This window comes from Acomys minous (genome assembly GCF_964271855.1).
Source record: "Acomys minous genome assembly, chromosome: 8".
In the NCBI taxonomy this organism is placed as follows: Eukaryota; Metazoa; Chordata; class Mammalia; order Rodentia; family Muridae; genus Acomys; species Acomys minous.
In genome coordinates this window covers 38,384,768-38,400,221 of record NC_140489.1, presented here as the reverse complement: position 1 = coordinate 38,400,221, position 15,454 = coordinate 38,384,768, and the positions used below count along the sequence as shown (strand labels likewise).

Here is a 15,454-nt window from a genome sequence, read left to right as displayed (position 1 = left end):
ATGAGAGAAAAGGATCAAAGCACAGCACATTTTATTATAGAAATTTCCAAGCATTCAAATACATAGACCAGTATAACAAACTTCCATAGACCTACTACCCAGCTAGCTGGGGCTAAGGTGTAGCTAAGAGGCTTCGAGGGCACTTACCTAGCATGTGTTTGAGTCCCAGCAACACCCACAAACACACACTTGGTACTTTTTTGCTTTTCAGGACAAGGTTTCTCTGTGTAGCCCCGGCTGTCCTAGAACTTGCTCTGTAGACCAGGCTGGCCTCAGACTCAGAAATCTGCCTGCTTCTATCTCCTGAGTGCTGCCATTAAAGATGTGTGCTACCACGGCCCAGTGAAATGTGTATTTCTCTCTACATAGAAATACAATCATCTCGGTCCGTATAGTACTTGTATGTATATGTTTTCGGGGCTGAGCGTTTGGTATTGGATAGCCAATTAGTGTGTTCTTCACTGGGGAAAACGTTCTCCAGCTCTCAGCATGTCTAGGGCTGAGGCCTCATGATCTTTTCCTTTCTGTGTTAGCCTGTCTGTTGCTGTCATCTTTGTTCAGGTCACAAATGTCACTATTTTTCTTAACTTTTTATTTTATATATGTGGGTATGTTACCTTCATGTGTGTCGGCACCACATTCATGGCCACCGTCCTGCTCACCCTGTGCCTCTGTCTCTAAGCTCTGTGTCAGCAGAGGCCAGAAGAAGAAGTCGGATCCTCTGGAACTGGAGTTACACATTGTTAGGAGTCACCATGTGGGTGCTGGGAATTAAATCCAGGTCCTCTGGAAGAGCAGCCAGTGTTCACAACTGCTGAGCCATCTCTCCAGCCCCAAATTCTCAGGTTTTTTGTTTGTTTGTTTGTTTGCTTGCTTGCTTTTTTTTTTCCCAGACAGGACTTCTCTGTGTAGCCTTGGCTGTCCTGGAACTCACTCTGTAGACCAGGCTGGCCTCAAACTCACAGAGATCTGCCTGCCTCTGCCTTCCGAGTGCTGGGATTAAAGGCATGCGCCACAGAAACAGTCATTTCTTGAAGTGATTTAGTATTCAGGTGAGCAGTTATTGCTGTCTGGCCCAGGCCTCATTTATGCTCACTGCTCAGAGTGCCAACAGTGGCTTGGGAGATTCAGTCCTGACGCTGTGGCAGCTTCCAGCTTTCCTTTCCTTTCCTCTTCTGTCTCAAGCTCAGGCGTGCACCTGCCTGCTGCTTTCTCATCCTTGACCCAGTTTTTCTCTTCTAAACTACAGGTAGGGGACATCTGGAAACAATCCTCTGGCTGGGTCGTGAAAGGTGGCTTTCACCAAAGGCTGGAACAAAACATCCACAAGTCTTCTGGCTTGCATCTTACAACCTGAAGGGGATGAGCAAACGAGAGTTTGTTCCCAGTCTGATGACAATTGGCAAGGTCCCAGCTAAACAGAAAAGTGTCAAGGAAACCTAAAGCTTATTTCCTGACCACTCTCAGCCCATTTAACATCCACAGAGATACAGGATCAGGACTGATCGGCTCTGCCTCCAATTAGCTGTGTGACCTTAGATGAATCTGTTTTTCACTTCAAGGTTTTCTTAAAACACCTAGGCCTGTACCCCCTACACTCGCCTCTTTCCCTGTTCTGTTTGTTCACATTTGTGCATATGTTACGATGGAAAACTAAAAGGCAAAGACGTCTACTTGACTGCAGAGCCTAGAATTTTATCTGACAGTATGGCAGTTGAGTAGGTAATTAAATGAAAAACATATGCCTTACTTCTTACCTAGCTACCATCAAGAAAGCAGGGGACAGCAAATGCTGGTGAGGATGGGAGCAAAGAGGGACCATTAGTCACTGCTGATAGGAGTGTAAATGTAACCTGTGCAATATAGTTGTCACCATGGAAGCCTCTCAGTAAATGACAAACAGTGAAGGAGTTCGTGAACCTCCAGCCCTAACTGAGGAGCTGTGGACCGTTGATAGCTTCTGGAGCAAGAGTCAGTTTTCTTTAAGGGTGTGGCCTGGCAGGTGCCTCATGCTCCAGTGGGTAAATGAACACCATGAATTGCAGTCAGGCTATTTTTTTTTAATGTAATAAAAAACTAAAAGAACTTCCAAACGACCCAGCTATACTATTCCTGGGCGTATTCCCAGAGGACTACCACAGACGTACCTGCTCATCTATGTTTCTCATTGTCCTGCTCATCATACAAGAGGAAATGGAACCAGCCTGCATGTTCAGATGAGTGGATAATGAAAACATGGCATATGCCAAATGGAGTTTTGTTCAGCTGTAAATAAAATTGCAATTGTGAAATCTGTAGGAAAACTGATAGATCTGGACATTATTATATTAAGCAAGGTGACCTAGACTCAGAAAGACTCATCTTCTGTCTCACATCTGGATCACAGCTTTCAATTGTGTGTGTAGGATTTTAAACAAGTGTAGAGCGCTATCGTCCACTTCTAATAGCCATTGCTTCATCACAGCAGCTGTGGCTATTCGCAAGTGACTCTCCTCCCCTAAGATGGGACTTGTTGACTGTTGAAGTTCCCACACAGAAGGAGGGCTGGGGAGGGTCATTGGACCCTCCTTCCCCTAAGGTTCCTGAAGCTCCCTTCTCACCTCCTGGCCAGATATAAGCAAACAACTGGCTTCATTTCACATGGCCTTGAGGGGTTAAAGTATATAGACCAGGGTTTTCACTGGACTGAGGAGATGCCATCTATGCAGCTATGGGGAAGCTGTCATCCATGGGGGTGTGTGTGTGTGTGAAATTGCTTTGTGGTCCCCTACATTCCTGTAGGTAGCCCTTTATCCATGCTCTGCGAGTAAGCCTGGTAAAGTCATTGGTTTCCCAAGTTGGACTTCAGTAGAATTATCTTTGGTTTGTTGTTGGTGCCCTGTAAGGAGGGAGTTGGTGTTTGTTTACATCTCCCTGAGGAGAAAGTTCCAGCAACAGTTGCAAAACTAGAAAGGGAACAAGAGAGAGAAGAAAGGTGTTGAGGAAGGTGAGGTAGGCAACAGAATGCTCTTGACATCAAAGCGAAGACAGTGCCTGTGGGTCCAAGTGGGGCAGTAGGTTGGAGGAGGAGAACTGACAAATACAATTTTTATTTGAAAAATCATAAACAAAAAAACCAAACCACAATAAAACCTAATGCTTTATATGCTAACTAAGAGAAATTAAAGCCTGAAGCTCCTCATATGGATTACTTAGTAAAATATATTAAAACAACCAACAGAAAGAGAGAAAGAAACCAGATTCTTCTTAGGAAGTCTTGGGTTTTGTCCTGAAGTTGCTCAGCACCTGGTCTGGGACCTGGATGCGCTGGGCTGAAAGAGCACAATTGGGGGCATTGGAACCACCTCATCTCTCTTCCCCACCCTGTTTTCTCTGCCCTTTGGTCTCCTCCTTATGCTCTCTTATCTTTCCCATTCCCAGTGAGCTGGATCTTGGAGCTCCCAGGAGCATTTGCAAATTGATTCCATCATGGCAGAAGTCAAGGTGGAGGTGGCCAGCATAGACTGGCAGAAGCGCTGCCTCTCTCTGGAAACACAGCTCGTCCGCTTCCGCCTTCAGGCCAGCAAAATAAGAGAACTGCTGGCTGACAAGGTGAGTCTTTGGAGAACGGGAATTTCCCTCACTTCAGGGCAGGGGCCAGCAGCCATTGACAGGGTCAGACTTGAGAGAATGAGTTGAGGAAAGTGAGGCACTCTCTCTGTCTCTGTCTCTGTCTGCCTGTCTGTCTCTGTCTCTGTGTGTGTGTGTGTGTGTGTGTGTGTGTGTGTGTGTGTGTGTGTTTCTCCTCCCCCTCTCTCTAAGAATTTGCTATATTTTTTCATGAAAAATGAAACTCATATCTCCTGGCTCTGCTACCTCAAGTGCCACACACTGAAGAACAATGCAGTCAGCAGTCTGGCTGTGGTGAAACACAGCTTTAATACCAACACTCATGAGTTCAATGCCACTTCCATCTTCTAAGGATCTGAGGCTAGCCTGGGCTACAAAGTGATCTGTCTGAAACAAATAATTAAAAAATTTAAAATTAATACAGTCATCTCAGTCCTCTGTCAGTTTCACTCCCTCATGGCGTATCATCTTCATCACTCTTTTACCGTTCCCACTGCTAGTAAGACTTCATCCTCATTTGGGGCTAGATGACTCTTTGGGAGAGCAATGGGAGTCCCCACCACCCCTTATGAACAGGCGAGTCTCGGAAAGTGCCTGATTTTCTGGGGACAGCAAACAAGCTTGGGACTCAGACCTGCCTGGCTCTGTGAACTTTAGCCTCTCAAGCCAGGGAATGATCATACCTCTCACCATCGTTTTGAGACTTGTGTCTGATAACTTACGTAAGAGTGTGGACATAAAACACGTAACGTGAACAGGTGTGCTATCTTTATAGGCTTAGGTAGGCTGCTCTACAAAACTGACCACTCTTGTCACGTTTCTCTGGGAGGGTGCATTCAAGTGGCCGGCTTTCAGAGGTGTAACCTGTTTAGAGAGTGGAGACTTGCAGTTAAAATGTATTTGTGTGGGTACATAACAGGTGAGTGAGTCACCTAACTGTTCTCTTGATGGTTCTGATTACAGTATCAGTGTGCTTAGCTAACCCTTTCTAGTACAAAGGTAAAGCTCACCGTTTTTAAGTAAGGTCCCAGCCCTGATTAGCACAGCTGGAGAGACTGGAACAAAGGACTTGCCCTTCTGATAATCCTGCAACCTGGAGTTTGGGAAGGCAAGTAGGTGGTGTCACTTTGGCATTCCCATGGCTGGGGCGTGGCCTGGGACTAGATTGGACTTGAACTCTTGAACCTTGGGTCTGTTGGCATTGCTTTAGTTCAGACAGTGGGTGCCAGTGGATACTGCCAGTGGAATGGTGAGACTTCAGCCCCCTCAGGGAAAGGGTGGTGGGGCTCAGGATGGTGTGCTCAGAACTGCTTTGCCAGAATCACATGGTGGGCTGCTTGTTAGAGTGTCCGCTCCTGGGTCACTCAGTCATCTTGTTTTAAGTCTTGGGGTGCTGTTAATGTCTGGTTAGCAGGCTCCTAGAACATGGTTTTGTTGATATAAAGTTTGAGGACCTGGTCTTAGGCTGTGGTGTTGGGGGAAGGGATAGGGAAAGAAAAGATAAGGAAAAGATAAGGGGAGCTGCTCAGCTAACTGGACTGAAACATCTCGGGGGCAAGACTTCTGAAAATAGCACAAACAGCTAAAACAAAAGATAAAACAAAAAGGAGAACACTGTGAATGGAGCATGAGGAAGCATTATTTGAAATGTGAGATGAGCACTGAAAAAAATCAAGAGGCCTCCCCAAAGAGTGAAATAAAGAAGGACAGAACAGGAGTGCTCACGTCTTAGCACCTCAGTGAGATGGTTAATTGGCCAGCCTTCTCTTAGTCACGTATGGTTTCAATTTGGAGTTTTTTGTTTGTTTGTTTGTTTGAATATCTGTGGAGTCAGTTGAGGTTCGGCTGCTTGGAGCTAAAATGGAGTCCCCTGTATAATCTAGACTATGAGTGAAAGGGTGGCTGAAGATAAGGTCACCGCCAGCGCTGAGAGATGGCCGAAGCTTCTCAGACCAAAGGCTCAGGGAAGAACAGCGCACTACTGTTGGCTTATCCAACAGTTCAGAACCTGAGTTCTGAGCCAGGGGTGACACAGGAGAAACTTGTAGGAACAGACGCGGTCTCTCTGGAGAAACAAGACTTCAATCCAGGTCACACCGGAGCCCTCCAGAGTCAGAGTGAGCCTTAGCGAAGGTGAATGCGAAACCAAAAAAGACGAGTGCCCTTTGGCTGTCTGTGGTTAGTAGGAACTCAAATGCACAAGAAATGATTGGACTTCTAGTGATAGAACCATGGACAAGAGTCTACAAATTAATTCATTAAAAACTACTGAAAACAGAGTTTTAAAAATTGAAAACTTGAGATAAGAAGAACACAGTATCCGACGACCAGGCCGACTTGAAAGCCAGATGGATCATTGAGGACGTCTTCTCTATTGAAATGGGTTTTTCAGTGGCTAGACTAAATATCAGGCTGGGCGCCGCAAGAGACTGTGTGCCTAGTCCCAGGGTTCAAGCCTAGGGCCTTGTGCATGGAAGGCAGGTACTCTTCCCAGAAGATACGAACAGGCAGAGGAAATCACCAAGACGACAACGCAAATGCTAGGATGGTGTGAGCCTGTGAATTCCAAATCATCTCTGTAGTGGCCATGGAGAAGAGCACAGAGGAGAGGGATTGTTTGAAAAGATAATGCCGAAGAACATTCCAGACTCGATAAGGGAGGTGAAGCCTCAGATTCGGAAAGCAGAGGAATGAGAACAGGCTAAGAAGGGTAAACATCTTTGTCTCCTGTTTTAGACACTTGATAGTGTGGCTGCTGTAAGAAAGAACCAAAACAGTGGCCCAGGCCGCACAGATGCTTGTGCCTGTCATGTGTAACGTCCCAGACAGAAGCAATCCAGCTCTGAGTTGGAAGATGGTTCACCCTAGTGCCCACGGTCACAGTCTGTCCTTCTGAGTGTATGATCCAGAGGTTGCTTGTGTTCTTGCTGCCCAGATGCCCCTGGCCATATCTCAGCACACGGTTATACTCAGCATCAAAGAAGGCTGTCTTTATTCTCAATAACCATGTAATCAGCTAAAAGTTGGGTATATTAGCTGGGCGCAGCCACGCCTATAATCCCAGCACTTGAGAGGCAGAGGCAGGTGGATTGCTGTGAGTTTGAGGCCAGTCTGGTCTACAAAGCGAGTCCAGGACAGCCAAGGCTACACAGAAACCCTGTCTTGAAAACCAAAGTAAGTAAGTAAGTAAGTTGGGTCTATTATTTTCTAGAGGAGAGAACCCATCACACAACAACCAGCTGGTTCTCTCCTCCCTCCCCCACCCGGGCTAGGGATAGAACCCCGACCTCATACATGCTAGGCAAGCACTCTACCACCAAGTTACCTTTTCAGTGATCAGCTGTCTTTGAGTCTAGAATAATAAATGCGAGTGGGGCTAGAGAGATGGCTCAGAGGTCAAGAGCACTATCTGCTCTTCCAGAAGTCCTGAGTTCAAATCCCAGCAACCACATGGTGGCTGACAACCATCTGTAATGTGATCTGATGCCCTCTTCTGGCATGCAGGTATATATGCAGATAAAGCACTCATATACTTTAAATAAACAAACAAACAAATAAATAAATCTTTTAGAATAATAAGGGTGATAAGGAGTAAAAATTACTTACACATGAACTTTCAAATGAACTTTCAGATCACTATAGTGAGCAAATGGGATAAAGAAGTCTACTGAATACAGACAGAAAATAAGAAAGGAAGTATAAAAAAAAGGGACTATAAACCAGGAATGGCAGTACATGCCTGTAATCCCAGCACTCAGGAAGTAGATGCAGAAGGATCATATCAAGGTCAGGGTGGGCTACATGCGATGTGTCTAAAAAACAACACCAAAACAAATAAAAAACAACCCAAACAAACAAAAGGAGAGAGGACCTACAGAAGGGAGAAAAATGCAATGAGAGAAGTAAATCTAACAGTCAAAAGTGACATAAGAAATATTTGTTTTAAAAAAGAAATATTTATTGTAGTACTATAAAAAATAGGAACTATTCCAGTCAGGTGCTAGCATCCACCTGTAATTACGACACCCGGGAAATTGACGCAGTATTCCACAGCCACACTGAGGACATCAGTGAGGCTCAAAACCTCACTTTTACCTGTCCTGTTTTGTCCAGCATGTAAAAGGTACTAGTAAGAATACGGGACACCCACTTCTTGGGCTTTGTACATGGTAAGCGATGTGACACCCACAGCTTTTGTGGTTGTTTTGAGACTGTCTCACAAAGCCCAGGACGTCTTTAAAATTCTAAATAGCCAAGGATAACCTTCAACTCTTGCTTCTTCTGCCTCCATTCCCAAGTGCTGGGACACCTAGCTTGAGACTCTTTTTCAGAGGGACAGCTGAGACCCAGGAGGACTTGGTTCTGAGCTCAGGTAGACCCCTTGGCATGGCAGTCCTGGGTGTAGGAGAGTGCCTGCTGCTCCTGCTGCTGCGAGGCTGGTATTTCCCAGGGCTGCCACGTGTGCTAAGGTGCTGTGGACGTTGGGGAGCTGAATACCAGCTCGGTGCCAAGGACTTTTCATCAGGTCGCTGCAGCCGAGTTCTAGGGAGCTTATGAGTCTTAACTGCAGCTGGTGAAAGTGGATCCTTGACAGCTGCGTAAACCTGACACCTCCTTGGCTGGCACAGCATGACAGACCCACACGCTAAGGGGATAGCTGAGGACATGGTCTTAGGGAACCCTCTGAGAGGAAGAACCGAACCCAAAGAAGCGCTGGGCTGCCCATAGAGCCCAGGGGTGCCCCATGAAGGAGGTGTAGGGAAGGCACGTCTGCTGCTGCTGCTGCTCATGGGAGAAGTATTCAGTGAGAAGGGGAGTCCAGACTTAAACCTGTGAGCACTCCAACAGCAATGGAGAAAATCTGTTTTCATAAAAACAGAAACATTTAAAAGTTCTTTTCACTCAAGGCCAGTATTGGTAATTGCTGAGCACAAGAGAAGATACATAGATAGGCATCATGCATTTTTCCTTTGAAATGCTTCTCAGTGTAGTTGGCGTACTGCCTTTCATCTCAGCACTCAGGAGGCTGAGGCAGGAGGATCATGAGTTTGAGGACAACCTGGCTACATAGGTAGACTCCCTGTCTCACAAAACAAAAGTTCTCAATTTATTTTACCTCACTTTTATGTGTATGAGTGTTTTGCCAGCAGGCATGTATGTGCCTGCAGAGGTTAGAAGAGGGAACTCGGTGCCTTGGATATGGAGTTACAGACAGTTGTAAGCCACCATGTAGGCGCAGAGACTCAAACCCAGGTGCTCTGCAAGAGCAGCAAATGCGCTTAACTGCTGAGCCATGTCTTCAGCCCCTCAAAAGTTCTGTTTAAAAAGGGGGTGGGTGGGGGGCTGGAGAGATGCCTCAGAGGTTAAAGGCCCTGGCTGCGCTTCCAGAAGGCCTGAGTTCAATAACCACCACATATAATGAGATCTGGTGCCCTCTTCTGGAGAGCAGGCCTACGTGCAGGCAGAACACTGTATACATAATACATTAATCTTAATAAATAAATAAATAAATAAATAAATAAGCCAATGGGGCAGCGGGGCTGGAGAGATGGTTCCAGGGTTAAGAGAGCTTGCTACTCTTGCAGAGGAGCTGAACTCAGCTCTTAGTATACATTTCTGCAACTGTAACTCCAGATCCTGGGATCTGACAGCCTCTTCTGGCTTCCACAGGCAGCAGGCACTTGTGTGGTGCGCATGCATATGTTTAGGCAATCGTACACACACAAAATATACTTCTTTAAGCTGGGCATGGTGGCGCACACCTTTAATCCCAGCACTTGGGAGGCAGAGGCAGGCAGATTGCTGTGAGTTTGAGGTCAGCCTGTCTACAAAGCCAGGGCTACACAGAGAAACCCTGTCTCTAAAACAAAACAAAACAATACATCTTTAAAGAGAAGGGAAAAAAACCCCCCAGAACTTCTATATATTTAAAATGTTTCAATGTTTTGAAACTAGGTTTAGGACCTCCTCCTCCTCCCCCAAAAGAAGGCGTAGAAGCAAAAGCCAAGTTCTCTGGAGTGCCAGGTGCCTTGAAAAGCTGATCACAGCAAAGGACCATCAGCAGCTGTGGGGCACAGCTGCTCGTCAGTGGCTGACAGGAAGCAACCGGCTACGGATGGCCTTACAGAGATCCCACTGCCTCTGCCTCCTTAGAGCTGTGATTAAAGGCGTGTGCTACCACGGCCCAGTTAAGACATGTTTTTCCACGGGACAAAATTAGGAAATGTCAGGCAGTTGTTGTGGAAGGTCTTCAGTGAGTTATTTCCTGTGAAAAGCCTATGGCTTCTGAGCCGCACGGCAGACATTAGAACTACAGTCTAACTGTTGGCCAAGGCCTTCCCATTCAATAGCTCACTGTGTTCTTAAAACACTCGGTCTTTGCATTAGAACCTTTTAGTAAGGCAAAACTCTCAATATTGGTTAGCCAAAGCAAATAGGAACTCTGTTAGAAGAACCAGGGCAGCAGGAAGCTCTTCATTTCTGCCCAACAGCCATGACATGGTCTGTTTTTATAGACCTTATACATGCATGCATATGTGTGTGTGTACATACATAAAACATGTGTATATATACATATGCATATATGTGTGTACATACATAAAATATACATATGTGTATATACACATTACATATATACATACGTGTGTATATATATATATATATATACATAAAACACGTGTGTATATATACATATACGTGTGTGTGTGTGTGTGTGTGTGTGTGTGTGTGTGTGTGTGTAGTCTCTTGGCTCCAGGTTTCAGAATCTCAGAGATGTAACCTTCCCAGTCTGAGTTGATTAGCACCACTATCATCCAGCCTTCCCCTCCAGGACTGGCCTAGGACCATGTGGTTTGGGACGGCTCATCAGGTCCTAAATGATAGATACATGCCTGAGTCTGCCACAACCGGCCCTCCCTCCTGGCTTTATTGAGAGGTTTGGTCGAGATGACTCAGTTCAGTGGAGGGTGAAAGGAGGAGGAAGTGAACGCACCCTTGGTCCTTCCCACCTGTTGGGAGACCTGTGGGCTGGAACTTGGAGTTTTCCTTGGGCCTTTGGAAGAAAATCCCTCAGCTGCTGCTCAGATGTGGTGGATTCTCTAGGTAGCTATGTCTTTTTTGTTGTTGTTGTTGTTGTTGTTGTTGTTGTTGTTGTTGTTGTTGTTTGTAGAGACAGGGTCTCTCTGTGTAGCCTTGGCTGTCCTGGACTCACTTTGTAGACCAGGCTGGCCTCGAACTCACAGCGATCCGCCTGCCTCTGCCTCCCAAGTGCTAGGATTAAAGGCATGCGCCACCACGCCCGGCGGTAGCTATGTCTTGATCCTAGAAAAGGTGAGGAAATAGACCAGGGAAGGACAGCTTCAGAAGGGAGCTCCTCAAACACCCCCTGCGGCTCTGGTGTGAGTCTCCCTGTCTTCCTCTTCCCTCCCTGTCTTTGCTCAGGGAAAGCAGAGCTGTAGCTGAGGTGTGCCTGTGAGAAAACACTGTCTGGTAAACATCAAGCCGGGGTCTAGGCCAGAGGAGAGAAGGCTGAATCTGGAGAAGTCAGGTCCTCAGTGATCAGTGGGGTGAGGGCTGGAGCTGGGCAAGGGAAGGGCTCTGAGTCCACCCAACCACAAAGAGCCAGGAGGGGAGGCGTGCTTCACGGGAAGGAACAATGGATGTATGTTGCCCTGGGGCAAGAGGGAGGGGAAGCAGCTGGCACCGGTTCAGGGGGGGGGCCAGGACCTTTGACACAAGAGTCATAGGAAGTTGTTCTCTGTGCAGTGGTAAGTGGTTTACGCAGCACATAGAGGTGTGCGGCTGAGGGGAACTACTTGCTAAGCTGTGAGCTTGTGGGGCTGCAACGGGACGCTCTGTAGGCCATGACCTGTTCCTCAGGCTGCGGCTTTTATATCCGATCCCTGATGAGCCCCTGCATAAGATGCCAGGATGAGCCTCCAGAACTCAGGAGGCAGAGGCAGCCAGGTCTCTGTATAAATTCTAGGCCAGCCTAGTCTACAAAGAGTTCAGGACTGCAGGGTTATATAGAAAGATCCTGTCTCAAAAGAAAACAACAACAGCAACAACAAAACAAAAAACACAAACCCAAAATTCTTGAGTCCCTGAGACCTAAACAGTATGCCTCTCCTGGCGGGAAGATAGATTCCCCCTGACTCCTGTCTTTACTGCTCTGGGAATGTGTGCTTCCAGGGCTTTGCACAAGCTATGCAAGTGCTTTACCGCTCACTATTCCTTCAGGCCGCAAAGTAGGTGTGTAGGTGGTTTTGTTTTGATTTTTGGTTTTTTGAGACAAGGTTTCTCTGTGTAGCCTTGGCTGTCCTGGAACTCATTCTGTAGACCAGGCTGGCGGCATGGTTTTGTTTTGTTTTAAGTGTGTTTGTACTTAAGTGTTTTAAGTACATGATGTTTGTGTAGGTGCACATGTCATGGCCTATGTGGAGGATAGAGGAAAACTTTGTGGAGCCAACTTTCTCCTTCTGATTTTATGTGGGTTCCAAGATTGAACTAGATCACCAGGCTAGCATAATGAGCTCCTTGATCTGCTGAGCATCTGGCTGGCCCAGCATATATTTTGTTATTGTTTGGGTTTTTGTTTTGTTTTTTGTTTTGTTTTTCGAGGCAGGGTTTCTCTGTGTAGTCCTGGCTGTCCTGAACTCGCTTTGTAGACCAGGTTGGCCTCAAACTCGCAGATATCCTCTTGCCTCTGCCTCCAGAATGCTGGGATTAAAGGTGTATGCCACCACGCCCGGCTACAAGGTATAATTTTAAAATACATTTTATTTGTGTGTGTGTGTGTGTGTGTGTGTGTGTGTGTGTTGCACATATATGGTGGTCAGGGGACAGCTTTCAGGATTTGTTTCTTGCCCTGCACTAGCTGGCTCATTCCTGGCCAGTTTTGCCTCTGCCTCCCATTGGACCCCATCTCATGGTAGAAGTGCTGAAGTTACAGATGTGAGCCGCCACATCTGTTTCCAGAGATGGAATTCACGTCGCCAGCAAATGCTTACCCACGTCAGAAAATGCTTTTACCGACTTTGCCAGAATTCTTTTTAAGAATAGGAGCTGGTGGATCCTCATGACCCTAGCTTTCATGTGATCCCCAGCACATACATAAACATACAAATACTGGAGTATTTTTTTTTTTCTGTTTCCTACCCTCATTTCCCCAGGGTCTTACTGTATTAGTCCTGGCTGGTCTGAACTTGATATCTAAACCAGACTGGCTATAAACTCACAGAAATGCACCTGCCTCTGCCTCCTGAATGCTTGGACTAAAGGCACATGCCACGATGCCTAGCTTTTTTCTACTTTGTTAAAAATCAATGAAATCAAGTAAGAGGATACTCATAAGTGCCATTACGCTAGCTGATAAGATACTTGGGGTGGAGGGAGCGTTCCCTTACCAGTGACAGAAGTGGATGTGGATGGACCGTGGTCTATGCTGGGCACGTGGGCAGACAGCGTCATGGCCTCCCCATCACCCAGTGCAGAGAGGAAAGAGGCACCAGAGAGAAGAGACCAAGGCAGGATTAGGGCAGTGACCTACTGTCCTACACGAGGGGCTTTTTGTCCTGCAGTGATGACAGCAGCAGTGATGCTTCATCTGCTCTGTAAGCTTGGGATCAGGGAGCTGAAAATCTCCATGAAAAATCGTTACCCTGATATCCTGGAGCCATTTAGACAGACAGTGGAAGTGTGGCCTAAGTATGGTGTCTGTGCATTGAGCGTCCTGATGCCAGTTTCACTGTCAGGACCAATATCTCTCCTTCCCGCCCCCCCTCTCTCTGTCTGTCTGTCTGTCTCTCTCTCTCTCTCTCTCCCTCTCTCTCTCTCTCTGCCTGAGCAGATGCAGGAGCTGGAACAGAGGCTGTTGGAGGCGGAGCAGAGAGCTGAGAATGCAGAGACTCAGGTACCTGGGAAGAGGGGATGGTGGGAGAGTGCTGGGTAAACCGTCTTCCCGTCCTATGGGCACATGGGCGCACTCTTAAGAAGAACCTGCAGTTGTAGAGGGGCTCAAACGCTTTCTGTGCTAATGAAGGGGTCTTTGGGTGGCTCTGTGTAATGAATTGTGTGTATCAGTCCAAATGGGCTACACTGTGCTACAGGAACAAATTGAATCTGCAGTTTGTGTTTATTGTGTTTAGTCTCCAGGACTGGTACACATCGACTGGGATTAGCCATAGGGCCAGCTTCCACTGTCATTCAGGGGTCCAGGCTGAAAGAGGGTTACCAATTTTATGATTAAGATAAGATAAGTGGGACACGGTTGCGCTGCACCCCTTTAGTCCCAGCACTCGGGAGGCAGAGGCCCGTGAATCTCTGTGAGTTTGAGGTCAACCTGGTCTACAAAGTGAGTCCAGGACAGCCAAGGCTACACAGAGAAATCCTGGCAGGGGAGAAAAAGATGATAAGATAGTAAGACAATAGATGTCAGATATTATATGAGGTTTAGTAAATAAGCATGGGGGAGAAGGAAAAGGGGAAGGGGCACCCCAGAGAGAGACAGAGACAGAGGAAGAGAGCGGGTAAAAAGGTAAGAGAGGGAGGGGCGAGTTAGGTCTGTCCTTTTATATACTGGGCAGGGCCACACCCCAATGACAGGTAGACAGTGACATCACAGGTAGGCAGACTGAAGCAGAATTCTAAATGTCTTTTAGCTGGGTCTTCCACAGCCGTGTACAACCTATGGGGTGGGGTCCTCATGCATCCCAGGATAGCACAACACATTTGTAGGTGACACTGTCATGTTAGAATGTCAGTGGAGGGCTGGACACGTCTTCCTGAAACACACTGCCCTCTGGGTTGCCATCAGAGAGAATTTGCTGGGTATCCATGTACCAGGTTTTAAATACTTCAGACCAATAACAGCTAGTTCAAGTCATTCAGGGCAGGGCCATGTCCCAAAACACAAATCTGTAAATCCTTTAGCCCAGAAATGATCTTTGTCTCTACCTTCAGCCCTTTGGTTAGATGAATGCCATGGCCCTGTCGGGAAGCACATGGTTGCCTAGTGGGGTGGGAGCGGATGTCCTCCTGGACCCAGCTGCTCTAGTCCTTCCTAACAGCACTGCCCTCCCCATCCCGCGTCCCGCGAAGACAGATGTAGCCGGTCACTTCAGAGTAGCCAAAGGAGTTTCTCTGTTGCAGTTCCTTCTTTTGCCCAGATAGGGCGTCAGAGGTCACTTTGTTAATTGGCCCAGCTCGCCCTGGGTAAGGGCTCTGGCTAGGAGGCATACTCTGAAGCATCAAGGCGTTAGCCCATTCCGTATTGACTTAGCCACCGCACACACTACATGAGCGATCTGGGACTTGATGAGGACTTGCTGGTACTTTCCAGGTGGGTGTGATGGAAGAGAAGATAAAACTGTCCAATCTGAAGAACGTGGACTCCACAGGTAGCTTGCACCGAAGGTACCAAGAATTGCTGAAAACCATGCAAGGCAAAGATGAGCTCATCAGCCAGCTGCAGGCACAGCTGGAGAAGCAGGTAGGGGTTCATGTGAGGCAGAGCCTACTTCCCTTGTCAGCGTCTGCATCAGTACCTCGGCGTCCCTAGTCCCGCTGTGCTTGAGTCCTGGAGTGATGGGAAACTCATTCTTTCATGAGATGTTCCTTTATATGTCTATCATTAGTATCTTCTTCACATCTGTTCATTTGAAGCTAGAGGGGAAAGCCAGGAACGGTGGCACACGCCTGTAATCCCAGCACTTGGGAGGCTGAGGCAGGCACAGCTCTGTGAGTTCGAGGCCAGCCTGGTCTACAGAGTGAGTGCAGGACAGCCAGGGCTACACAGAGAAACCCTGTCTAGAAAATCCAAGAAGCAGCAGCTGGAGGAGTATAGAGG

At 47.2% G+C, this 15,454-nt stretch overlaps 1 protein-coding gene across 1 annotated transcript in view; it reads left to right on the top strand.

Moving 5' to 3' along the window:
- Positions 1-15,454, top strand: part of PLEKHH1 (pleckstrin homology, MyTH4 and FERM domain containing H1) — a 53,604-nt gene that overhangs the window by 7,360 nt on the left and 30,790 nt on the right. The window contains exons 2-4 of the mRNA XM_084792837.1: positions 3,421-3,591; positions 13,457-13,519; positions 14,948-15,097. Coding sequence (XP_084648963.1) covers positions 3,469-3,591; positions 13,457-13,519; positions 14,948-15,097 — 336 coding nt within the window. The 5' untranslated portion in view covers positions 3,421-3,468. The remainder of the gene's footprint in view (positions 1-3,420; positions 3,592-13,456; positions 13,520-14,947; positions 15,098-15,454) is intronic.